The 27,987-nt window shown below is 36.5% G+C and overlaps 1 protein-coding gene across 1 annotated transcript; it reads right to left on the bottom strand.

The window, feature by feature from the left end:
* Positions 1–114: 114 nt before the first annotated feature.
* myofl (myoferlin like) lies at positions 115–27,741 on the bottom strand. Its single transcript, XM_046836398.1, has 54 exons — positions 27,512–27,741; positions 27,079–27,134; positions 26,894–26,985; positions 23,564–23,672; positions 22,875–22,971; positions 21,932–22,104; positions 21,724–21,852; positions 20,577–20,639; positions 20,420–20,470; positions 20,275–20,305; positions 20,018–20,133; positions 19,234–19,360; positions 19,034–19,137; positions 17,378–17,446; positions 17,244–17,287; positions 17,066–17,148; positions 16,939–16,980; positions 16,688–16,809; positions 15,966–16,079; positions 15,151–15,328; positions 14,934–15,058; positions 14,734–14,843; positions 14,201–14,393; positions 13,929–14,084; positions 12,654–12,785; positions 12,389–12,552; positions 11,816–11,930; positions 10,776–10,878; positions 10,463–10,599; positions 9,291–9,455; positions 9,012–9,099; positions 8,632–8,709; positions 8,310–8,491; positions 7,208–7,366; positions 6,967–7,068; positions 6,677–6,838; positions 5,610–5,775; positions 5,442–5,515; positions 5,281–5,292; positions 5,070–5,168; positions 4,842–4,970; positions 4,411–4,566; positions 4,212–4,303; positions 3,961–4,131; positions 3,725–3,873; positions 3,471–3,610; positions 3,167–3,255; positions 2,993–3,088; positions 2,688–2,829; positions 2,078–2,177; positions 1,477–1,658; positions 718–827; positions 479–626; positions 115–386 (listed from the first exon to the last, which is right to left on the bottom strand). Exons 1-54 carry the CDS (start codon positions 27,597–27,599, stop codon positions 351–353), a joined length of 6,150 nt encoding a protein of 2,049 aa, XP_046692354.1. The 5' UTR covers positions 27,600–27,741; the 3' UTR covers positions 115–350.
* Between the last annotated feature and the right edge of the window lie 246 nt (positions 27,742–27,987).

Raw genomic sequence — 27,987 nt, 5'->3', positions numbered from 1 at the left:
GTTTAAAGATTTGCTGAAGTGCACATGAATTAGAGAAATTCTAAATGTTACACAGTACAAGCTAATAATCTTAAATTGATTATGAAAAATAACAAAAATACTTGGACCAAAATATTTTACTTGTTTACATATTTATTGTTTACTGAACACTGAAAAGGAGTGCAATAAAAAGTGCAAAAAACTTTGTTATAAAAAAACAGTATATTTGCAGAGTAGATATAGTAATTAATTTTAGTACATATATTCCTAATTAAAAATGTTGCAGATTGAGTTGAGAATGTTTGAGTTCATCTTGCTGATGTAGCAAAAATCAAGGCACCCAACAGTGCCAACTGTGCTTGAGTTTGCAATCAGAAAGGCTTCACAATTTTCATTGAGATGTAGTTCTGGAATAAAGAGAATATATAATTATGTCATATAACTGGACTGAGGTATTTGTGTGGTAGTGCTTGTTACAGAAATCTAATCCAAAACTTACAGGCAAAGAGTACAGCAGGATTCCTAGAAACAGGCCCACTAGTATGAGAATGATGAGTCCAATGAAGAGCCACTTATACCGCCGCCACACAATAAATTTCAGAGATTTGCATGGATTTGTGAACCATAAGAATGATGTATCTGGACGGCTGTTAAAAGAAATGAATTACAGTATATATTAGTGTCATATAAAATGATCAGGCTTCTTTATAGAATCTCTTGTATGTAATAGAATGTTACTTTGGAAGGTCCAGTTTGGGGTTCATGTTGGGTTCGTCTCTTCCTTTCCCAGCAGGCCTCTCGTCTACCTCTTTCTCATCCACAATCTCCAAACTCATCTCTACTTTGCCCTGATATACAACACAATGTTTTACAGTCACAACTTTACACTCCATATTCTCTCATTGGAACTTCTATCAGATACTCTGTCTGGCTAATCATTGGTCTCTTCTGAAGTAAATTTGTTTATGAGTCTGCTGCAATAACCTTGTTAAATAACATCATCTAATAGCACAATGTGCTATGTGTTATTAAACAGACAATAGGATATTTACCCATAAAAAAACAGCCCTATTTTAAAATGACAAAATATAAAATTAATTAAAAATGAAACAAATAGACGCAATAACTAAGTATGTGATAGTTGACGAAAAGTCATGATTTTATTGTTGCGTACAAAAACTGCATAAGTGAATTTCCCTGTTTCTGGTTCTCTTCCACAAACAGTTCACTGCAGCAAAAATAAACAAGTAAATGGTGCCACAGGAGCTCTCAGGAGTTCATTTGTTCAAGGCTTGCTAATTTTCCTGAATAATAATTTGTTGTTAAGACCATTAAAAGCTTTGTCGTTTTAGGCCTGACCCGTTTATGGGCCCAGGAGTGAACATCATTGTAACAACAATTGGCCAAATACTATTCAATTGTACTACCAGGGTATCAGTTTCTGCTTTATTATTCTATTTTCATATTTATTATACATAATGTTTGCTGTTTACTCACAGTCAGAACTTTCTTGCCATCCTCCTCCATGGCACAGGGCCACCAGCCTCTCACACATTTCTGGGCAAAGAGTGATTTGGGAGGCATGTTCTTGTTTGTTTCTTGGATCAACATGTCAAGATTGCACTTTTCAGAAGTCTTTGTTGGAGGGATGAGATTAATTAAATCTAACTCCACTGTACCTGTTTGAGAAACACAATACAATTTCACAATTACATTGATGCTTTCTGAGTTTTAAAAAGCTGTGGTGTAATAAATAAAGTTGTGAAATGTAGTATTCCAATTAATATTGCTTCATAATACAACTATATGAGTCTTTCAAGTAATTTTTAGACTGTATTGCAATATAAATTACATCCAGAGCTTTAATTGCAACACTGCATTATGTCTCTACTGACATTCACAACAAAAATCAAACTGACATGCCTGATATTCATCATGGTAAATTATGTTAGAAAGCATTGCTGTGTTGAACTCTTTATATTTATTGGAGACTGGATTTGTTATGGAACTATGTTTCTTTGTACTTCTTGGTAGTCAGTGAAATGTAAATTAACCTGCACTTCTTCAAACATGAGGGGGAAAAAAATAAAAGAGTCACCTAAGTAGTCATCCAGTGAGAATTTGTCATTGTCCCATATCTGTATAGTGAGTTTGGGAGGAATCCTGAACTCTGTTTTGTCAAGACTCCAAAAGTGCTCCTAATAACAAAACACATCAGAGGAGATAAAAACACATTGCTCATACCATTAAATCTACTAACTCAATTGATGATAATAAAACAAAAATGTATAGATTATGAAAATGGTTGTAAAAAGCTAAGGTGACAAATGGGATCTATAACATTATGCTGAAGGTCCACAATTGTTTAATAATGTGGTGTAATGATGTTACTATCAACTAACACAGAGTTAAAGCAACTAATCTTTTCTTTTTTTTGTTTAAAATGACAAATCCTTCCTGTTCATAAAAAAGTAAAAATAAATAAACAAACAAATAAATAAATGAATTAATAAGCCCTCTGTAAAAGCTCAATAAAACATTCATATAATCTATTTTTTATAAACATTATTAGTTTGTATATGAATAATAAAAATGGTTATGTGCTGCAATAATAGGGAGGGATGGTATTTTTTCTATACTAATGTAAAAAAGAGCCTCATGATGGCCACTAGTTACAACATTGGTCAGAAAAATTAAATAGTACACACTTTTTTTGACACAAGACACAACTGTTCTGCTGGTAGATACTCAAAGCCAAAGACAAATCTCCAGTTGAAATTTCCATCTCCATCTAGTGACCTATAGTGGACATCAGTCTTCTGTTTGTCATCCTCCATACCTGGCATCCACCTGCAGATTGCACATTGTGTCAGACTATCAAACAATAGCCACTATTCTCTATGCTTTATTTCATTTCACATGCACTAAATGAATTCTTCATACAGACTTTTATGTTGAGAATGAATTAGCAGCACGTGCGGCAAATATATTTATGTTTAAGGTTTGAATTTACCCCTTAACATAGATATCACTCATCTTTTCCCCAGTAATGCTGGTTTCATCCAGGATGACATCAGTGGTATTCCAAATTATAGCACGAAGGTAGTACCTTTAGCAAAAAGAGAAACTTTATCAGCACAAATATTTTAATTCAAGTCAGCAGTTCATGAGGGCCACTGGTTCTTACTTTTTAGCTTTACGAGGACTGATATCAATTTGGGGACCAGGACTGCCAAGGTTTTTGGGGAATATGTCCACCCACATTTGAATTTTTCCCTTGAAAAGAACAGACAAAAACAATTTAGATGGATAGATAGATAGATAGATAGATAGATAGATAGATAGATAGATAGATAGATAGATAGATAGATAGATAGATAGATAGATAGATAGATCGATCGATCGATCGATCGATCAGGATAATTCACAGTGTTCTCAACAGACACAGCATGCAGCTGGAAGCATAAGATACTGTTTTTTTAAACAATTACCTGGGAAAGAGTGGGCTGGAAGGAGCTATGGAGCGTCCTGGTTTCTACATGCTCAGGCACCAGGCCCTGTTTGCGCAGTACATGCAGACATATACGCTCTCTCTGTGGACCCAGGTGCTGGTGCAGCACTTTACTGGCCTCTAGCAATGCAGTGCCACACAGAAACAGTTACTCTCAGCACCACACAAAAACCACTCATAACACACTGATCTTTCAATAGTACATGCACTGTTTAGTTGTAACATTTGAAATACCTAAGACATCAAGACTATAGTCATGTCCTGCAAAAGACAGCGAACTGCCATCTTCTGCAATCTGTGGTGGTGGAAGTCCTCTCAGTCGTGCAAGGTTTTCCAGGATCTGAGATGGCTTCAGCTGGTCTCTCCACTGGTTCACTCCAGAGCTAAAAAATATATTTTATAACCTTTTATAAATAATGTCTTTGTGGCAAGTAGACAGGTTAAAAAATATTGAGGAAAAATGTACTTACACACAATACGACTGGGAAAGGCCACAGTGTGCACTAAATCTAGAAAGGAGGCGATTTTCAAGGTCAATAATCGTGTCCCCAACCTTTTCATCGCGACTTAGCAAATCAAAATCATAGACGCTGATTTTCAGGTCCTTGTCTTGTGGCAGGAAACAGGACATCTCAAACATTCTGCGAAACACAAAAGACTTTTAATACTGTACTTTACGAAGTGTCAAGCTCTTTTAATGCAGCACTCAACAACGTCTGACCTTCCAAATTCAGGGTTTAGGGTGTTTGGTTTGTAGTTATCTCTGTCATCAATGGTCTTTTTTCCAAGAGTAATCTTTAAATAAGGATCACACTGAGAAAAGAAAACAAGAGAATAGACACAGGAAATCACCAACCAAACCAATTTATATTGCAGAATAAACTCTAATTTATACACAGGTGTGTTCTCTGTATACTCACCAAGCCATTGTTGTCTTTGGGTTGTAGGTCGATGCAGCGCAACACATAAATTCTAACCAGGCATTCCTGAGGTCCACTTTCAGGTAACTCTCGGAATTGCCGAGGAGGAGTTTGGACATCTGGGTCATCTGATAAGGGGTACACTCTAAACGAACCCTGTGATTGCATTTAGAGACATGTATTAAAGCCTAATTTCTTTGAAATTGGAAACCCAGGACTACTTTGGTTGCTAGATTAAAAAAAAAAAATCACTTTGACAACATCCACCACTAGATGGCAGAATATCACTAATTCTTTTTAAAGTTTAAAAGTTCACAGATTTTTACTGCCAGTTTGTTTAATTAAGTACAGCTGTTCAGCATTTTCTAATAAAATCCTTCAGCTCAGTCTGGAATAAGATGGAGAGAGCTTTTTATGCGCAAAATACTTGCCTTAAACTCCCCCACGACAGAAGGATCCTCCTCACCATCATCGCTTTTTCCTCTGTACAGTTTAAATGTGTTACAGAAATCTGTTAGACCATGGAAATCTGGCATGTTCTCCAGGGCATCCCCATAAACCTGCCATAACAGACATACTTGTTATAAAAAAATTTTTCAATATGATTTTGAAAGGCATCGACTGTTCATAGTACAATAAAGAACAGTCAGTAAACTAACCGTTAGGGTGGAATAACCTTTTTGGAGGTACGGGCCACATTTGTCATGTTCTCCAATAGAGGCATAGAATTTACTCCACCAGTCCACAGCTTCCTCCACCTAAAATAAAAAAAATAAAAAATAAATAATTCATAATTCTACAACTGCACTGAAGCTGAGTGACGTAATAAAAGTTGTATAGTTTCTATGTTGCTCATTTAAATGAACATACCTTCTCAGCAGGCTGTAGAAACAAATCCAATGAAAATGTAAAAGAGAGATCAAATGTAAGATTTTGTACAAGTAGCAACAATGAAAATTCTTACCAAAATATATCATACAAATGCTCTGATATAAATAATAAACTAGTGTTGATGGAAGCAGTCTCTGTACCTGACTCTCAATGATTGGTATTTTGTCTTCTATGTTAATGATCACGTCTCTAGAGGTTTCTACCATCATGGCCACTGAAACATGAAACACCCAAGGAATGCAAAAATTTGGGGCAATCTTCTTTAGCAGACGCTAACAAAGACAATTTTCATGCAGTGTCAGATTTACCTCTTGCAGTTCTAGATACTTCAGTGGTGCCCAAAAAGGGATCACACCTATACTCTTCCAGAGTTTCTATAGTGCACTGGCCCACGATTGGTTTCCTTCCAAAGGGCCTGTGATCGATCACTTTCAACACTATGGGTGGAGTGTACATTTCTTCTTTGGGAAGAAGCTAAAGAGAGAAATATTCACATACAATATTCATGTGTATTTACAGTCAAGATTTGTTAACATTATTGCAGTTTACAAATTACTGCCAAATAAAAATACAAACTAACAAAAAATAAAAAATTACCAAACAAACAAATAAACATGGTTTTTCTAATGTCAATAATTTTTAATACTTTTTAAATTTGTTTGCTAAAGTAATTACTGTAAACCCAGTTCTGTCATAGAAATTGATACTAGAAAATAATCTGCATGCCAAATGTGAAATATATTAAACCTTTAATATTAGGAACTAGATTATTGCCAAACAATTCCCAAACATTTCTCAGGTCTATTATGGACCAACTACTTAGATAGATTTTAAAATTCTAGTTTTTAACATTAGCTAATTTCTTGAAATTTGACCCAACTGTTCTAAACTGGTAGGTTTAGAACAGCTTTCAAAATCTATTGACAACGTATTAAATCTATACACATTTTGAGTAAAGACGTGCTGGAATGCATACTCTAATAATAAAATAATAATAAAGGTGCAATATTGAGTGCAGAACACATTTCCTAAAGGTTTAAGGAAAATATTTCAATGCACTTGTTTAATAGATTTTGATACATTAAAGTGACTCAACATTGCCCACTTATTAAATGTAAGCACTTAACTGACTGTAATTTAATATAATTATTGGTAAATCCCTCGCTATGAGCACATATACAAGATATAAGTACAATATGTAGGGATATCCACTAAGAGCATGAGAGAAAACCCTGTGCATGAAAAATAGGTAAGAAGCTGCTAGAGCTTTGAAAAGACCCACATTAGCCATAAGAGATCTATGTTTTTTTTTTCAGTAGCATTTGAGGTACACCTTATAATAGCTTATCTAATATACTTAGTATATGGACAGTACCACTTTGAGGAAAAGAACTGATCCAGGGAAGTTTGGGTTTTTCTTGATGTTTTTGATGACAGCCGTCTGAACAGTCTGCCCTCCACATTCCACAATAAGACTCGGGGAGGAAACAGGTGCCAGCTGATACGCCTTCATGTTACGCAAACCCCAAGCCAGAATCTGAAAAGTGCATGTACACACATAGACAGACACGGGAGACTTACTGTAAATAATAACCTCTCTCTTCTCTGCTTTCTTCCAGCCCAACACAAAAGAGGTAAAGTTGATGACATGCTTCAGTGCGTTACCTCAATAGCAGTGAGCTGTACCACTGGCCTGATCCCCTGAGGCACCATGTACAGATTTTCTCCTCTTCTGGGTGGCACAATTGGCAGTTCAGTCACATTTGCCTGGACACAGAAAAGCAAAACATAGCAGCTCATTAGAGGTTAACAAAACCATCACTAACAACAAAATGTGCAGTTATGTAACAGCACTGTCATTAGATTGCACCTGTTTAGACATAGTGATTTAATAATTATAGCATACTTTATCTTTTAACAAGAGCTCGGCTGCAACCAGCATTTGCCCAGCACTCCGGCCTTTCAGGGTAACCGGGAACCAGAGCAGCTTTGGGCTCACAGGTGTGCTGGGGTTTAGTTTTACAACTGGGGGACATGTGCATCTGCCCATGGCTTCATCCTTCCCCTGCAATAAAAGTACATCAACACAAAAGACTTACAATGAAGAGAAGCATAGTGATAAAGCAGAAGATTTCTACTCAAACTTGAGAAGGTTTTTTTAATCACATTTACTTTCTGAAAAGTAGCTCTGCTGATGTATGTAACACAAATGATCTTATTATATCACAAGCTTTAATTCAGTATCAAAAGCTTGAAGGGACAGTTGAGCTTCACATTAGATACAAACATTAGCCAATTACAGTAATGGCATGTCCATTGGGTTTAGTTGGCCCACATTATTTGAAATAATGTCCCACATAGTGATAGTGTTAGTATGATATGGTCCTATCTGCTATTCATTCATAACCCACATACAACCTCATAATCCTGAGGTCATGAAAGAAACATATGCTTGTGGAGCATTTCAATTTCTAGAGGAAACTGGTTGGGCTATACAGTAAATTCTGTTCCATGTCATGGCTGAGATATCACTGTGTTGTGGCAGCCACATTTGGAGGAGTGCATTGCCATCATACCACAGCCATATGTGGTCCAGATGTAATATTCAGCAAGACCACTACTTGGGCCACTACTCATTTTCTATCACGGAAAAGGGAGTCTGTTTTCAAGTCAGAAAAATAAGTGTAGAATTTATGAATTAGATTACATACATTTTCTCTCTCTAGTCAACTCAAAGCTCAACTCAAGGGAATTACTCAAATGATTTGTCCATTTGTAAATGATTTTCCAGATGTCTCCCAGGACAGGAACACTCAGCTACCGGTTTGTCTCCAGGGTATACTAGTTTGACCATTTATTATTTTTTGGAAATTCCACAAAAACCCACCTTAAATTATGAAGACTCTACTGTACATTAAAGAATGATAACTACATTCAGTGTCAGTTCAAATGTATAATAAAGCATATTGATGATTATGCAGATTATCATAGTGAGTAAATGGTCATACCACTTGGTCACTGTCAAAAAGTTCCAGGACAATGCTGGGAGGATTTTGAGCAATCGTCTGAGGGTCTCCATATATTTCAATGTCATTAAAGATAAGTGTCTGGTCCCATGTAGGGTTGAGGTTGGCTTTAATGATCTCTGTGGTCTTGCTTACATGAAGAAATGACACATGGCAGTAGGGATCTGTTGAAAAACCAAATGCAAAAGACCTGACAACTGAAGGCTTCAGTCACCGCATTATTATTAGATGAAAAGCTAGAGGTGGAATTTGCAATCTATTTGAAAGTTTTATAGCAATTCCATTTGAGTGGAACATGTCTCACCTGAAAAGCTGTCTTTATCCATGGGCAGAAGGTTTCGTGCCTGATAAACATATACTCTAAGATGGTACATGTATGACTCTATCAGAACAACAGAAGTTATTGTTAGCTCTTATTTACAGACACATAAATGCATTATGATGCAAACAGTATCATTCAGAATCAGTATTTCCCTTAAAGGTTGGATGTAGCAAAAGAAATGTCAGTTATGTAATTAGTAACTATCAGCATTCAGAAGCAAAAATAACAGCCTTGTAAGTTATTTCATTTAGTTATAGGGGTCCAGACTTCCTCTGAGGAAAGGGAGTGGTGAAGGAAAACTTATCAGCAGCAAAATCCTTCACACAATGCTTTAATTAGGTGGCATGAATCAAGCTACTCACTATTGAAGTAGCAGGACACTGTGGGTGTGTTGGCACCAAAAAGCTTGGCTGCCTCTTTTTTGTTTGTTTTTTCATCAACATCCACCCCCTAGAAACAAAAACCAAAAAAATAGCCACTCAGTGTAGTCACGCATAACCTCTTGAAATAAATAAAAACTACAAAAACATTTAAACCACTACATGACACCTTTCATCCTATGGTATGGAAAAAGATTCAGAAATCCAAAAAACAAGAGAAACTCCATAGTCCTTAAAGCTAATTTGTAACTGGATGCTCACCAATGCCCCTTCTAGTTGGAATATGGCTGACGCGCCCAAACGGTCAGATGGGGCCATCTTTCTCCTCCAGCGTCTGCGCCGGAAAGTATCTGAGGAACGCTCCTTTCTGTGAAACTTCCAACCAATCAGAGAAGAATATTCCCAGCCATCTCCTGCCTCTTTCTTCTGTCAGGACATAGAGAAGGCCCACAAAATAAGGAAAGATATCATTAACTACACCCTATTACAAATTGTTACTTTAGTCAAGGCATCTCAAGTATGAAGTAAACAAAAACCTGTTTAATTGAACCTGTTGCGCTTTCACTCAACACTGCTTGTTCTTTCAAATGAATCCTGGCAACCACCCATGTATTCAATCTCATGTTCACCCTGGGGGTATTATTATATACATGTATCTTAGCTCAGTCTGAGCACTGTTCTACAATATAGCCATGAAGCCAGCCTATGTGATTTCTATTGTGCAATATAATTTGAAAACATGACACAGAATATATCTGGTATTTAGTACAATGTTCATTGTTGAAAGGGCTATTCAAATAAACCTGATTTGTTTTCCTTAAAAAAATTATAAATCTATCCTTTACATGACTTGCTTGCTCTATATATTCAGGTATAGTTTAAGCACTATAATATTAATGTTAAAACAAATACATCTATCTTATTGTGGATATAATACCAGTTGAGAGGCAATGTAACACTTTTCTTTAACAGATACTGCAGTTGTTTTTTGATCATGGTATAATTGTATAAATCAGTCAACTACGATAAAATACTCTACAGCAAATAGTTTATAATAAACCTAAAAGGCTATGGTAGGGTCTACCAAAGGCAAAAGCTCATGTATTTTTCCGAATATAAGCAAAAAACTGAAAACAGAAAAGTGGTCCAAGTCTCTATACTAAATCCTAACTTTGCTTTACTTTTGGTTTTGTTACTAAAGACTACAGGCAGTTTATATTTGGCTTACATTAAGTCCAATTAAAATATATGAATGTTTGAATAGACATAAATTACGATGATCAAAGATTAATGTTTATGAAATGTAGTTTAAATTAAGTAACACCCTAGTCTTCATGGAGCTCAGGGTATGAATCATAACCGTAATTATTACTTATATGGCTTAAAAGAAGGCTCCTTTAGCAAAACAGCATTACTGTGTGTCAGGTCCTCACCTCTATGGCAGGGGCATTTGCTATTTTTTTTCTGAGTCGGACCAGTCTTTTCCTGCGATAGACATGGTACATTTTTTCTGCTGCTACCCAAGAGCTGGGCTTATCATCAGGAGGAATAGTGATGCCATACTCCCAACCTATGGTTAGAAGCAAAAATATGAGTTCCCTTCATGTCACAATTTGCCTTATCCACTGTTCTAAAATTGATACCTTTTATACAACAGGAGCATGCAGGTACCATGTGTAGCAGTATGTAATTTTTCAAATGTAATTGTTACAAATGTGTATGATGAATGAAACTGTGATCTCAAACCTTTCTCATCCACAGCTCTGTTGCTGTCAAAGCTCCAGTCCTGAATTACCTTCCACCCATGGGGACATTCAATCTCGCTAGGTTTCTGGGCTTTCTCTCCATTCTGCACAGAACAAACACATCACTCAGGCCTGAACAAACAGCTGCATTCAGCTTGCTAGGTCTAGCTATTGTCTGACAAACAGGCTTAAATGACAGCACCTGTCTCAGCGAGAGTTGACTTGCAAATTGTATACGCTATGTGAGTTTTGAGTCAGTGGACAATGAGAAAACCTTGCAGATGCAATGACTCAGAATATATAAATCTTGGTTTCCAATGCTTTTATATTAAGAATATAAAAAAACAAATATTAGGATGAATCACCTGTTCTAATTTTTAAAACTGTCAGCAATCAGACATGGTCATTACATTAGTGGCTATCGAAGCGTTCTTCCATTTATATACAGAACGCTCAAAAGTAAAGGTAATTTTAAGGTGAATTTACTTAAAAAGCCCCCAACCAAAAGCAAATCCTTGGCTTTGTTTTTTTTTTTTTTTCTTCTTTCAAATCCTTGGTTTCTTTTTAGCTTCCGCTTTTTTTACGGTTTCATGACCAAATGCAAGTCTCAAATCCCCAGACTGAGAATAATGAAATGAACCGTGGCTTTTTTAACATTACATGGCTTCCGAACATAATAATGCAACCTCTATTGAGTTAAAACAAACAGCCGAAAAAGAAAACGCACACACAAATGCGCACATGTTTAGTTAATGTTCACTTGTTTTTTGACCGGATAGTATGCACAAGCTAAAGCTTACAATGTGCCAGCTGTTTGTTAATAAGGCAAAGTGCCATATACTTGATATACATATACATATACAGATCCTGCATTCAATGGCTACACTCAAACAAATGAGCACTCAAATGGCTCCCATTAGAATTTCACCTTTATTTTAAAATGTTTTTCACCGTTAATGTTTTACTAATAAAACTTCCAACTTTAGTGAAAGTGTGTGCTGTTAGATGTTAGAGCCTGTTAGAGCTTTCTGACTTCCTCACCACATCAGTGTAGTTTTCGGTAGCTGGCTTCCATTCGCCGCCAGGGAAACGACTCTCATTTTCATATACTTCATCCGTGAACTCTGTGTGGCCTGCATCAGCCTCTGTCAGTAGACTGAGACACACACACACACACACACGCACACACGCACACACACACACACACACACACACACACACACAAACCACAATGCATAAAAACAAATCCAATTCCCAGAAAGCTTTGCTGGTATGCAGCTGAGACACAGAATCACTAACAGTACATTTATTAGCTTTGCTCTTTGTATAAACATTGTAGCCAGAGAGAGAAGCTGGCTCATGGAATATTTATAAATCTCCCAAGCCAAGTGCCAATTTAGGTCAAGAGCCTCCATTTCCTTTGATTGTAAGCTGGATAGTGTGAATAACATTGCAGGAAGCCCTACTCAAACCAGCTGGTACACATTCTCATTACAGGATGTTTGTTGTTGCCCCTGAGTTATTGCTTTAATGTCACGAACAACACATTTCTAAAGAAATAAAAAATAAGTCCTGACATTTTTTGTGTTTCCCATGCACCATTAGGCTACTTACCAGTTTTCAGGGTCGACGTACCAGTCACCCTCCCACTCCCAGCCACGTGGGGGCAGAAAGCACTCCTGCTTCAGCTTCACCTTCCCTGTCACGTCAGAGAACTTGTGGCGGGCCACCAGACCTGTAGTTCCCCACTTTCCGAAAACTTGAGCCTGGTTTTCATACTGTTACAAAGAGGGCACATTAGCAATCACATACTGTGCAGCCTTATTCTAATCATTCTGTGCATCATTACTCTAGTAACAAACCAACATGCATGCATTACCATTTCAGCATAAACGCTGAACATTCCTTCTGCAAAGCTATTGAACTTCTTCTCATGAGCTGACAGACCAAGCCACATGTTCAAACGCAGCTGCACAGGAATCTTCACCCCTTTATTTTTGTCCATCGGGTACTGCAAAAAAAATGTGAGAGGGTTATGCAGGCATCATTTATCGAGATGGATCTCAACTAATATTGCAATAGGACTCTCATTTGTCTTTCATCATTAAAAGCCATGCTACAAAACAATGGATAGCGATTAACAATTTTCATTTATTTCACATTAGTACAGTAGCAGATCATGGCTCAATGCACTAACAACTACAAATAAAATTGCAACAGAGGCTAAAGAGGCACTCATTCACATGCATCTTGATTTCCCAAAGGCAATCCAATAGTGCATAATGTTCTACAAACAGCAATAGCATGGTAATATTACAGGCCAGGGTTGGGTATTAAAAAGCAATAATTATAAACAAAAAACACATTTTTAGCACTCTTTAGAGTTTAATTATACAGCTGTTTACATATTTAACATGTTATAATGCTCAATATGTTTAGAAATCTGGGCATTTTGCCTTCTTATTGGTTCACCAGATTAATTGGAGACTGTGACTTCATGTCCTAATGATACAACAGCCCTTCACAGTGGGAGACAGAAGAGCAAAATTAGTCATGCTTTCTGGGTGGAAGGAATGGTCATCCTTGTCAATCAAAGTGTCAGCAACCAATCACACACAGGTGTGAGCTCATATATGCGAAAAAGAGAAGAAATCACTTTTCTCCCAGTGTGTTGCACTGTCCACTGCACAGTGGTTATTTGGCTTGACATGACAGGAAGGAACTGTGTGTTACTCTTTAAAATCTTTGGCTGGTTGCTGTCCTTTATTAAGCTGCATGGAATGGAGTGTGAATGTTTGGCAGGCAGAAACAGAAACTCCTGCCTCTTTATAATCTAATATTTTTATACATTTAATTAAATGTGAAGGTAGCTGTCATCATGCTAACAAGAGATGGCACCTCAGGCACAAGTGTTAATGCTGCTTTTAAAATAAAGGCTCATTATCAAGCGTTGCACAAAGCTACCTAAAAATAAAAAAGTGTGACTTTTTGATGGACAGAAATGCACCTGTGTCCTTTTTTTGAACCCTGCCCCATAGAGATCTAGTACTGTTGTAAATGGCCATTTATACCAAAACAGAGCAACAATGCAAAAGTCTGCTTCCCCCGTGCATTGATCTCATACATTAAATCTATAAATTAGCTGTTTTTCTACCTTCATGAAGATGGTCTGTGTCTTGCCACAGTATTTTCCGGTAGCCTCTTGACTATGGGTGGAAAAGAGGACCTCATTGGCTGGGATGCGTGCATAAGCTATACGCTTCTCTCCTCTCAGCATCCAAATAATGATATCAGGCATGCTATTCTGTGGCTGTAAATGACAAAAGAAATGTTTGTACTTGTATATTGTATATATTGGCATTTCGTCAACTTTTTATATTAAAACTATTGAAAAAGAAAAGATAAATATAGAAAATTATAGACAACCTCTTCTGCAATCTGCTGTAGGCGCTCCAACCAGTCCTCTATGTCAGTAACTGTGGCTTTAACGTCAGTGGCCTCATCCCTCAAACGACAGGCAGCATCTCTAATGTTGATGAAGGTTCTGTCCCGTAGCTTTTTAATTTGAACATCCAGTGCTGTCAGGTTAGGTTTGGCCTCTAAGTCTGGCAAGTGGTAACTATCAGACAGAATTCATAAATAAAGTGGGCCAGAGAAGTGGATACAAAAGTAGCAAATGGCATTAAGTTTCTTATAATTATTAAGGGTTTTGTTATGTAATTCTGTTAAATGGTTTAATTATATGATTTAGAAAACATTCAGACAAAAAGGAGTCACAACATGATTGCGTTCCAATAGACTTATATAGTCTCTTCATGTAACGTTTCCATTTACTGACCCAGAAATTACCACAAGTGAAACAAAACATGCTGAAAATCACACTGCTCCTTTAAGTGACCTATAATAAAAGTATACGCATGATGAAAGTAATAAAGCATGTTAATGAAAATGTTAATTACTTGGTTAGGTCTTCAATGAGTTGGTTGATGAGTTTAAGCCAGATCTCAGCTAGCCGTGTCTCAGTAACATTAGCTAGTATGGCTGTCTTCAGTGTGGTAATGTTGTCTTGCTGGTAAAAACAAAAACAGACCATTTTTAACATAACACATTTTTTCAATACAAGACTCATGGTGTGTTACAGAAACTCATTAAAACCTACCAGTCTGTAAGTAACAAAGAGAACCGTGTTCACTGAATCTAAACGATGGCTGATATCTTCCCAGAATGAAGTGAGGATAACAACAGGCTTAGTGTCAGCCCAGGGCAAGTAGTAGTAGTGATTTCCTGTAAAAAAAAAAAAACAAGCAAGCACTAAAGCAATTGTATGTATATAAATATGTCATACTGTATCTGGGATGCCATAATAATGATCTCACCATCAAACACAGCACAGCTGTAGTGTGTGGTGGATGCCAGGGGTTTGCATGTCGAATCCATCTTGTTCCCATAGTTGCCGATGCTGACCTCAAACTGAATGGGTTCACCAGGCTCCTGAAGCATGCATGCACTGTGGAACACTGCACAGAGGGAGTACTTTCTCTTCCGCTGGTATTTCTGCTCACACAGAACAATTTAAAGCATCTGTTTGAGTGATCAGCAGTTTTTATATACCAGCAATCTAAGGTGGATGCTTTACAAAGTAGATAGCAAATGACATTATTCTTAGCTGGATATCTTTATGCTACACTATTACTTTATGCCAGGCTTAGCTACATACTAAGCTTAAAGTACTTGGCTTATTTTGCACTTCTCATCGACATGGAAACATTAGCTCCCTAATTATAGACAGATGGAAGGTAGTGGGCTAAACTGTACTCAGACAGGAATTTGAAAGCTTACATGCATTGCTATCAATAATTCTCCATGTAATTATATATTAATGTTATAATTGGCTTCACACAATAAAAAAACGCTATTGCCAAATGTGGTCTGTATATTCATATCAAAAACAATATGTCCCAATAGTTAGTACATTTTTACCCAACGTGACAGATTGCATCAAAAAAGCTTACAGATTCTTCACACTTCCTCTAAAATTTCCAAATTTATTACTGTAAATTATCCTCAGATCCTGTTACTTTTGTCATTTTAAACTCTCCCTAAGACCGTTTCCATATAAATAAAAGCAGTGAAGTGATACTTGTTTGGAAAGGAGACATGCCTGGTACTGCATGCTGTTACATGCCCTTACCTGTGCTACTAGGACATCATCGCTGCTGAGGTCATCCACTTTCTTGTCAATCTTGTCATCCAGCCGAGTAGAAAGCTCGACAAGAACTCTGCCCCTGTAGGCTACCCCTTCACCCTGTCAAATACAGACAAGCTATGACTCACAACACCTATAGTCATAGTGTAGATATAAAGTACAAGTCAAATATTACCAGCAAAACTTTTTACAACACTATTTATTTAAAGCAAACAGTGACAAATCAAAAAGAAATTCTTCGACGTGCTTTTCTTTGTGATTCAATCAGTTTGCATATCAAGGTTATAATCTTTTTTGTTTAAACAGTAAACCAATTCTGGTTATATACATTAGAGTTTATTTAAATAACTAACAATAAAACAATAGTGAAACTGTAGTCTGGTTGGGAAGAGAATTATCTCAACTATAAATGTTATTGCTAATAATAAGCTGCTCTTTTGCACTTTCTTTTCTACTGCATATAGATTGTTTTTCCTTTTGATTTCTATAAGTGAATATGGAATGGAGTATATTGAGGAGGGGTGGAAAATATGTACACAAATCACACTGTATGTAACACATAGAACTATTTCTGTGCTATGAGTGGGGGTTGTCATGGCATAAAGGATTTATATGAAAGACCAGTCTGTGTTTAATTTACAGGGCCAGTAAGTACAGAATTGGCTTAGGGTATTACTTAGTTCAGGAAATGCAAGTGAGGCCCTTACCTGTCCCAGATTGAGCTCCTCATATGGGTCAGGAAGGTCAGAGAATTCCCTTGTACTCCCATAAAGATTTAGGTAACAAGGACCAAAGGCTGGAAGAAAGCCAACCTCAGGCCCCATTCTGTCTATTCAAATAAAAAGAGAGGAGATCTTAGTGAGAGAAAACCAACATTATTTTTTTAAGTGTTTGTAGGTTTTAAATACACAGAACACAGAGTAAATATACATTTTAAAAACAATGATTTAAGAAATACCATCATATCCTGGAAGCCCTCCATTTTCATCAGGTGATGCGGCTTAAAAAAAAATGTATTAGTTTTAATATTTTGAAGTGTCCTCCATAATTTGTTCCAATTCCGAAATAGAAACAAGGACGTTTACCTTCTAATTCACCGCCAGACGATGATATTTTGGACAGATTTAAAAATGTGGTTCCAACAGTATCATTGCTTGTAAAGCGATCCCTAACAGAAATTGAGACAAAAATGATTAAATATCACTTCACATTTTCTAATCAGTCAAAAAATTTATAAAATAACCCAGTATATTACAGACATACCAGTCAAACATAGTAATTTTGATCCTTTCACACATTGATGGGAACTATACAAAAAGAAAGAGGACAAGAATCTGTAATGCATCCCATTAAAAGCATTCATTATGGTATATATATTCATTATCACTCATTCTCACCTTAACTTGGAGGCTTATCAGTTGGTTCCACTCTGGATTTGCATTCTTCTCAATAATCTTTGTGCATAGCTTAAAAAACAAAGAAGAACACAAGAAGAGCACCTTACATTTCCTTATCAAACACTAGTAAGAAAACGATGATGGGAAGACAGAATTACAGTGTTTTTTGTAAATGTGCAGTAGAGGGCTATTAAAGAGGCTTGCTCATAGCATTTAAGCTCTTCTGTAAGAACAATGTTGCTGGTTCAGAAAATATGCTTGAAATACGATTTCATTTTTACTGGCCATGTAGGGAGTTGGCAAAGGAGTAAATTGACATTTCTGGAAATTGTTACAACCAGGCTGCATTAAAATTGAGAAAACCTATACTAAATATATACAATTAATAGTATTATATTGCTATTTAAAAAAAAATTAATGTGTGGTGGTCTGTGAAAGTCCGCTGGAATGTCCCTTTAGCTGAATTTTGTGAAACAGACAACAAAGAATTAAAGGTTTTTGCTGAGGTTAGGCCTATACTGTGGTTTCTCACCTCAACTGCAAAGATCACATTTAATAAGGAAGCAGTTGAACAAACTTGGCTACAGAGATGTCTAAATCTGTGTTAGCTGCGTGTGCTTTTCACATGAATACCATGCTTTAATCACACGAAATAAACTTAATTCAGTTTGTAATTATTTACAGCATTTGGCAGACACTCTTATTCAGAGCACATTACACTTATTTCATTTATACTGTACATGATCAGTTGAGATTTAAAGGATTCTGCTCAAGGGCAGTAGCAGCTTGGTGATGCTGGGATTTAAACACATAACAGAATAGTATCAGAAGTCAAAGGTCTTAACAACTGATCTACCACTTCAGTGTTGGCTTGTCCATGGGAAGCCCCAACATTTATAGAAGTTGTTCATTTTCATAGTCCTCATTCACAACGTAACTTATTTTGAATGACCAGCAACTTAAAAGTGTCTCCAAATGATTCATTTTTAATAGATGTTAGGAAATTGAGGAAGGGTGTGCACACTTCCCTATTTAGCTTCCATATGGCTATTATTGTACATATTGACAAAAAATGGGAAGTGTAACAATACTTGAGGAGCTTTGAGTAAGTATTTGCTCTTCTTCAGCAACAGACATGACAGATAAAGGGTAATCAGCTTGGGCTTGTTAAAATGCTCCATAGTTGGCACTATTTTGTTTTACAGTTAGAGCTAATAAATTTCCACAAAATGGTAACACAATATGTCTACAATGTACAGTACCACTTTGATCGTAAGATATATCACTACAATGGGAAGAGGGGATGGGGAATTTCATTTTTTTTCATCTTCCCTTAAATTCTTTTCTGGGCTAGATTAAGGTCTTTCCGTTTGTTTGTTTTTTTAGTTTAAGTTGCGCTGGAAATGTTCTAAAAACCTGTAAATCCTGGTTAATAACACAATCTTTATCACAATTGTATGCATGTTTGTATAAATGAACTAAGAAAGAGCTTCTAGACTAAAGTGTTGATGACTGGATAATGTACTGTATATATTTTTATGGTCATGAGATAAAACTGATTCAAAGAAGAGAAATGCAGGATGAGTATATGATACACATTTACATTTTATATACTTAGCTGAAAATACGCACATAAAAATTGATTCAGGATTTTACCTTTTTGCCTGCAAAATTAACTTCTAAAAATGGATCCACAAGATTTTTCTTGTCCCCCTCTCCTCCAAACATGTTCTTGACGGTCTGTGCAAATGCATCGTCCACTATACATAGAAACCCCCCCCCGAAATAACATTAGCAACCCTCTCCAAACAATGCAGTAACAATAATGTTTGTCAGTTGAATGTTGCAGGACTTACTCTGTGGCATGTCCTCCGCTCGGTACACTTTGAGAGAGAGTATAGCTGAGCGCAGCGTGACCCCAGCCGGCAGCAGCAAGTTGCTCTCAATGTCATCCTGCTCCTCGTTTCTTTCTTTGTTTTCTGCCTGCACCCCAAAGTAAAAATCCTGTCAGGTCTATGGAGAATTCTGTCTCTCAATAATCCACAAGGCCTAGGGACATGGTTGCTGCTTATCACAACTCCCAAAGCAATATAACCTCACACGATCAAAAATCATCAAGCCTCTAATAAGACATATCTGCTCTAAATTATTCATATATAATACACACTTTCTAGCTGACTATTTAAAGGACATATTGTATATTTACATGAAGACTGCTAAGAGTCAAAGAGAGTTTGTGTAAACTCTCAGACTATACCAAGCCTTGTTTTCATGTTTGCATCTCTACTTTTTATCTATTTTTTTTTCTTTACATATTTTCCTGTTTCTCGATTACCTCGTATATGCTGTTTACTGAAAGCCTGACTTTTTTACCTTAGTTGGACTTTGAATTATGTTTTAGATTTGTTTGCAAGCCTATCAGTTAAAACTGCCTACACTACAATTACGTCTGTCTCGGCCTTGATTATATGAAAAGTCCACACAAAAACAGATCCAACACTGATTGTATGCTGTTCCGACCGTGACCTTCAGAAAGCCAATTGTTTAAGCAATCTGATTAAATCTAATTTGCAAATATTCATTACCACATGCACAGTTTTTTTGCAGAAAAGTAAATAAATAAATAAAACAAAAAAGTACCGGAGGCTCATCACCAGTTCCCACAATGATCATGTTGACTTTCAGGTAACCTCGAGCTCCAGAGCCGGAGTCGTCTGGATCACTTAGTAGCAGCCACTTCTTCATTATGGCATGAGCTTAGAAAATTACACAACAACAGCCAGTAAAGGATATGGAGATTCTGCTACTAATAATGTACAAATCATTAGGTTTTTATTGCAGCCCAGTCTGAAAGTTGCATTATTATGTATTGTGTAAAGGCTGAAAAAGTTGCATACCAGGCTCATCATAGATATAGCCAACATCCACCTGATAGGAGGAGTAAAGTAAAAAAATTATTCACTATAATTAGCCATATTATTGATACAATAACTATAGTAATTTATCTAAAAGCAGACACCATAAAGCCTACAAACAGATTACCTTGAACTCCCCTAAAAGACTGTCTGATCTCAGCGAGGATGAGTTATAGACCTAGATATAAATAGCCACATGAAGAGTTGATATGCTGAAGATGTCTTGTTATATGCAGCAAAGACCAAAACATGACAAAACAGTTTGAGGGGAAATTTCATCTTACCCGAATGTAGATGTTCTCATCCAACAGATCTGAAGGAAGCATGTTCATGTTGTAGAAGAAGATCTGTGGAAATATTAACACCAATTAAAATGTAACAACCATCACATCACAATCTTTTAGTCATATAAATATAAGTATGCCTCCAAATAACTGCTAACAGAACATTATCAAGTAAAAATAGCAGGTAGCAGAGGTCAAATCAAATGTCACAAAAAGTGTTGCAAAATATTTGAGACTCACAGAAGGAGCTGACGGAGACCAAAAGAGTCCTAAAGGAGCAAAGCAAAGAACCAGCAGAAATAGGAAAAATAGAAACAGTGGTAGAACAGGCATAGCAGAGCCACAGAAAAGTTCACAGAAAGCCAGATTAAGATAATAGCTAGAAAGGAAAGATTTATTTGCCTTATTAACACCTAGTAATGTTATACTAGCACCTAGAATTAACACCATAAGGACAAAAGTATTGGGACACCATATACTCTATGTGGTTCCTCTCAAACTGGTACCACAATGTTTGAGGCACACAATTGTATATAATGCAGTAGAATGATTTTTTTTCTTCACTTGCAATAGGAGGCCCAAACCTGTTCCAGCTTTGCACGGCCCCATGCACAAACTGAGCTTCATGAATACATCATTTAGATACGTTGGAGCTGAACTTGATTGGCCTGCTATAAAACTCTGACCTCAACCCTATTAAACACCTTGAACACCCTACATCACTGCCTGACTTTTCTTATTCCTGACAACAGTACTACAAAATCTAGTGGAACATCCTCCCAGAAGAGTGGAGGCTATTATTGTCAGGGAGCACCCTGCTTCCCCTTACTGTGTGCGCCCCGCCCGCACGGAGCTCCTCGCCATCGAACTGATTGCGCACACCTGACACTCGTTTCACACGCTAATATAAACACCTCACTCGTTCCTCTCCGGCGTCCGTTATTGTGCTTATTGGACTGTATGTACGCTCTATCACTCCCTACATTCCGTCTTGGCTTTCCACATCACACCCCAAAAATAGGAATGAACTCTGGACTGGGATGCTCAAAACGCAAACACATATTATAGTCTGGTGTCCAGAAACTTTTGTTTATATACTGTATATGTGAACAAAGCAGAATATAAATGTAAAAAAATCATGTCTCACCTCATTAAAAAATGGATTGTTTCCTCTCCTGATTCTTGTTCTGTGTGTCTGTCCACAAACACTAACTTTGACAACTGGCTTGATATTATTTCCGGGAAACTGCCGACCCTCAATGACTCGGATGCGAATCTAATGAACAACAATGAGTCTGAGTTAAAACGTTCATTAAAATATTGGTCAAATAAATCATGTCTAAAGAGTAACATACCTGGAAATCTTGGGGTTTGTTAGAGAGTGCTTTCTGTCTCTTCCGGCTCATGCGGATCATCTTTTGGGACGTTTTTCCAGGTTGGCCAGGTGCAGCTGCCTCTCCTGAAGTACGTGGGTCTCCCCAGTCTGTAGTTTCTTCATCGCCATCTTCCTTTCCAGCAGGTGTAATGCCTAAAAGGAAAACAAGCAGCAGTTTAAGCAAGTCTTTATGAAGTCACAAACAATGGTTACTGTATTTTTTTTTAGCTTTTACTTTAACATCCTTTAATAGTTCATAATTGTTTGCAAAACAACCTGTTCAGGAATAGAAGTAAACTAAATAAATAGCCATATTAAAAAAAAAAATAGTTTAACGATCTCAACAACAAATCACTGGTTGGTAAATTAGGTAGAATAAAAAAAAATGTATACACAAAGTTACTTAGTACAACTTTTGTCTCTTTGATATCTTTAAATGTTTAAGCCTATTTTATTATTATTATTATTATTATTATTATTATTATTATTATTATTTAAAAAAGAGTCAATTTTACATTTAAGTCATCAATCATGATTTCATCTATGTGTACAATAAGGCAATGTGCATATATCTATATATGTGCAGGAGATGCTGAGAGTGTTGTCAGAGAATACTATGTGTCTTTTCCTTGTTCTTTCTTTTTCCTCTGCATGTGATTTGCATCATTCATTTACATACTGTAGGACAACACAGCCACCCATTGAAAAGCAGCTTTCAAATGCAGTCCATTTTAAAGACTCAGATCATAAAAAAATTAAATAAAAAAATAAAAGCGCTTGGATATGACCTCATAATGTGGAATAGCAAACGTTTGATTTCAATTTCAGGAAATAAATTCTAATTCGTCATAACCCTTTAAAAATTCCAAATGGCAAAATGTTTTAGGGCATTCAGTAATAAAGCAAGAGCTATAGCAACTGACCTGCTTCACCAGTACTGGCATCTCCGTCAACTTGTGCATTTGGGTTAGGAATAGCACTGGCAGGAAGCTCATATCCAATCATTAAACTTATAGATGCCTGGAATAAAACAAATCCACACATATACTAAACACCAGCATGTTATATCATGTTTTAATTAATAAGTAGTGATTAAACCCGGTTACAGCACATTATTCAATGCTAACAAGCTTTTATTTACTTTTTTAAATATTTTATTTCCATTCTTTTTTACTACTGTCTCTGTAGAATTACATTTAAGATTGTGGAATGTCTGTTAAACAAGTCGGTCCCTGTTATCTCTTAAATCATAAAAGCCTTTCCCTCACCAAAACTCAGGTGTTTAACAAAAAGAATAGTACTTGAGAGGTTTGTTAACAAACACTGATACTTGAGAACGCTTTCATAAATATTACATAAGCATGTCCTCAAAGAAATCTTGACCATATCCTTAATGTCAACCTTTTGGAAAAAATCCATTTAACTTCTTCCATACAAATCCTTCTGCACTATAGAACCAATTAGATTGAGTGCAGGAAAATAAACCTGTGATTTGATTAAAATCATTAGACTACTATCCTTAGCTCTGCCGTTTTAAAATACAATGTTCTGACCAACCTGAATACAGAATTCAGCTATGTGTTTTTATGCATTGTGTTACTCATTGAGTTACCCCTATGTCTTGCTTCTTCTCATTGATAAGAGGTATATTTCTTGAAGGCAGAGACTTGGTCTGACCACTGGCCAAATCCCGGAGACTGATTTTTGCAGATCCGATAAATCTGCACAGCAGGAAAAACAATGCTTATTAAAAAGATTTGATAATTTTGCATCTAAAAAAAATGTAGAATTATATCAGTCATAATTTGTGTTGCCATTTTTTTCCCAAAGCAAATAATACACAGTGTGAAAAGGTCACTGCAAACAGCAGTGTTCAGTTTCACTACTCATTTCCTAAAGCCCCACCTGTAACTGGATCTTAGAGGGTTATGTTCATTGCATAGTAAAGGAAATTTTTCTTAACCAGCTCTCATTTTGCAACAGAAGGTGAGTCACTGTGACAGATCACTGACTCGTGCAAGTACAGACACCACTGAGTCATTTAATTTCAACATTTCAACTGTAGTGATCGAAAAAAATTTACCCACGCTTGGAAACTAAAAGCGCACAATGCAAAACACAATTTCAATTGTAGGTACATCGAATACTGTTTCCATTCATTCTTAAATTAATGTCTACACTTGATGCCAGTTTTACTTATTTTGGATGGTGGAGGAGTTGGTTAGCAGCTTTTGCCGGGGAACAAAATAGAGAAGCACGTGGGAGGCAAGGAAAAAAATCATAAGGCTGTGTGTAATTACAGTGAACCACAGGCATGATATGTTCCAGGCTGCATGAAGTTTAAACACCAACTTTAAGGAGGTGGTGTTTAAACTTGGAGGGAGGTTCCCTGGATGGAAAATTGCACTACAGTCATCTGTTCGTGTTGTATACACACTCTACCACATGATCAATCATGGCAAAAGGGGCTTCGAAATCTGTAACCGAAGGATTTAAGCCGACAGGTTGGTGGTTGTTAGTCCTAGCTGCTTTGAGGAACCTAAAGAATAATGAAAAAAAGAAAGACAGCCAATCATGGCAGTCACAATCTCCTTATAATGTATAATTTCACATACTGTGAATGCATTTTGAATGGGGAGATGTTTCCATTCTGGTCACTGGCTTTCTTCAATGACAGATTTATTCCTTTGTGTCAGATGTCTGTGATAATAAGCTTTTATTTAAACAGAATTAATTAGCCTTTGTCTAGACAAAGGATCTGCTTGCGGCACACTCAGTAGAGTTGACGGCTAACAGGATTAAATGCAAAAACAATAGCTGACAGGGAACACAAAGGAGGCAGCAAAAGTTGTTTGCTGTATCTAAGTGGACAGAGAAAACTTTCTGCATATGTTCTTATTTCCTGTAATTGCACTGTAATTATCTATCTTCATGAAAGGAGTCTAATACCTACTTACTACAGCGCTACAATTAAAATAGTACTAAAATAACATCTATAACAAAATTTAAAAACGCAAAATGTGACAGAAATAATAAGATTTCAATTAGAGATCATTTAAAAACACTTTGCTGACCTTAATAGTCTTTGCAGTCCAATAGTGCAGTTTTTTTACTTCAGAATTTTGCAGATTTCCTCCCTTTGCTTGTGCCTCTTGGTAATGTTTAACAATGAATAGGTCTTAGAGAAAAAAAGCACACCTAACTCTGATTCTTTGCCATGCCTTTTATGCCCACGCTGTGGCATTTCCCAAAATGGCAGAACATTTCAGATTAAACAGTGCTATCCAGATACTGTAATGTGCCTGAAATGGGCTGTAATCAAATAACTACACACATTACGCCATTACAGCTTTAATGAACTTTAATGAGATCTCACACAATTGACTTTTATCTAACATTAATGTTGCTGACCTCACTGACATGTTAGGTGCCTATACAGCAGCTAGTAAAATATAACATTGTTTTACTACCCACGCACCACAACTTTTTACTCTTAATAAGTTGTGCTTAACCTGGAACTTCATTTGGCCCAGTCTTCATCCAGCCTGCAGTTTTTGCATATTACTGAATCTCTGTACTCCTGATATACCACATGAGGATTGTTGAAGGAATATGATGAATAAGTATAGATTTGAGTTTTTAGTTTATTTAGGATTATTAAAAGTTACAACCATGCAGTCATACACACAGTAGGTGTGGCTAAGGACCTAGAGGTATGGCTAGACCTTGAGGTTTATTAGAGCATGAAAAACATTTACACCAAAGTTTACATATAAAAATCAGAATACGGATACTTTTAGTCGTTCTTGTGGAACTTGTGCTTTTATTTTTTTTTGTTCTTTTTATTTTACCTCTGGCACAAAACTAGCTTCCTAATCCTCACTCTGGAACATGTGCAGTCCTATTGTACTAAAAAATAGAAGCAGCAGGTTTAACAATGATTTAACCGCCATAGAATTTTGCAAAATGTAAATTAAAAGAATCTTTTCCAGTTCTTCTGTGTACAAATTTGAGATGTTCAGAGCAGCACTGTTTGTTAGCAACAATTTCCTTGTAGAAAATATTTTTAGATTGTTTGGCAAATAAATGGAATGTAATCCCAAGTGTGTGAGTCACATCTTAGCAAAAAAAAAAAAAAAAAACGAAATGAGATATCACTTACCCCAGCCTACAGTTCACATTATACTAAAAAATGATGGAATTGTTACATTAAGCATTATGGCAAAGAGATATAAAGGGCAGTGTAAGATTATTTTTGGCAGAATGCATGTGGAACATGTGTTTCTGCAAAAAAAAGATTAAACTGGAGTTGGAAACGAGTCTTGACAAGCATTTCCACTTCACTTAACTCATGCCATGTGGCTCTTAGCTTTTGCCAGACAATGGGGAAAAAGTGTTTTTAGTCTTCCAGGGCCCCCCAAATGCCCCAGAAAAGGCCCTGGCTGAGGTAAACATTTTCCTCTAATCAGTATTGCAACACTAACAATGATAATGTGCAGCTTTCACTAACTAGGCTTGGAAAAGTCACATTACAAGGTTAAAGTGAGCCTTATTTGTGTACCTGAATCTAGGCATGTGAGACACCGTTTGGGGAAACTAAAGTAATAGAAGTTGTATTATGCCCCTTATTGTGTTAAAGGTGGATATGGCCTTGGCTCTCACATAGCACTGCAAGTATAGACATGGAAGCTGGGTGGGGCAGCAAAGGATGGCTTTATGATTTTTGTCTTCTCTGTAATCAGCTACTTAATGTTGTGCAGGTTTATAATACATTTTACATAAATCAGAGAAAAAGTAAGTAAGTTTTAAAAACATAACCATATACAATTTTTTCTTGACTATTAAGTAAGAACAAAATAAATAAATAAACACTTTTTCAAGAGCATTCTAATCCACTTAATTCATCGCCATGTCGATGGACATATTATAAAAGAGTGTATACTTGTCTTTGCCAATGGTCTCATAGTCTTTAACAACCACATCGATGAATGAAGAAGAGTCCAGAGGTGAGCCTTTCAAATCGAACTCAAGAATCTGTCGAGGCAAACAAGAAAATGACAAAATTAGAAATGATCAAACAATCAATGTCAGGACAGCTGATTTTCAGGAAAAGTGTGTCACACTCACCTCGTTCCACACAGGATTTAACTCATTATTGATAGCTTTTGTTTTCTTTTTTTCACCTGGAAAAGTTCAAGCAAATTAGGGATGCAAGCGATAGTTCTTATGTTTGTGCTACAGGGTAGGGTAGGGCACAGAATACAAAAAAACTCTCAAGAACTATTCAGGCACCGATAGTCATTGTGTGGACTGGGAAAATGAGGCATTTTTCCCCTAAACAGTGACGCACCGTTTGTGTCCTTATAAGGAAGTCTTCTGTACCTTAGAGACATCACATAAAAACACTACTGTATCCTAGTACATGGATTTATACATTATGGTTGCATTCATTTCGAGCTTTCATTCGTTTGTTAAAACTTGCAATAATAACAAATAAAATGAAAACACAAAAATAAAGGTAACTATACAGTGTTTTTCTGCATAGAAACTTTAAACTCACCTCTAAAAAGAACTGTGGCGATGGGGTCCGGGTTGCCGAGTGTCTTTTTAGGGATTGCTTTAGCGCACTCGACCACCACCTTCAGCATGATGCCGATTCACAGAAATCACAGACTCAATGGAAATAAATACCGTCCCTTTTTCCACTTCATGGGTTTGCTGAAGGAGGAAGCGTGTGCTGCAGTCACGGAGTGAGGAAGGAGAGGAGGGAACAGAGTATGATGAAGCGCGGCTTTATGTTAGGCAAGAACACTGGTATCCACCCTTTGAGTCTGAATTTGCTTGAAATGACTTTTGGACATCTACTTCAGGTGAGCAAAGTTTTAACAACAACACCAACAAAATATTATAATATATTGCCGCAGAAAACGACTAATACATATATGAAATAGTACATATATGAAATAATTTGTAGAGAGCGATTATTCGCTATGTGTTTGGTTATTGTTTTTGTACAGTCGGTATAATTTACAATAT

The sequence above is a fragment of the Silurus meridionalis genome, chromosome 2 (assembly GCF_014805685.1).
Source record: "Silurus meridionalis isolate SWU-2019-XX chromosome 2, ASM1480568v1, whole genome shotgun sequence".
Classification (NCBI taxonomy): Eukaryota; Metazoa; Chordata; class Actinopteri; order Siluriformes; family Siluridae; genus Silurus; species Silurus meridionalis.
Note: the sequence above shows the minus strand (reverse complement) of the source record. Positions and strands in the feature narration are given on the sequence as shown.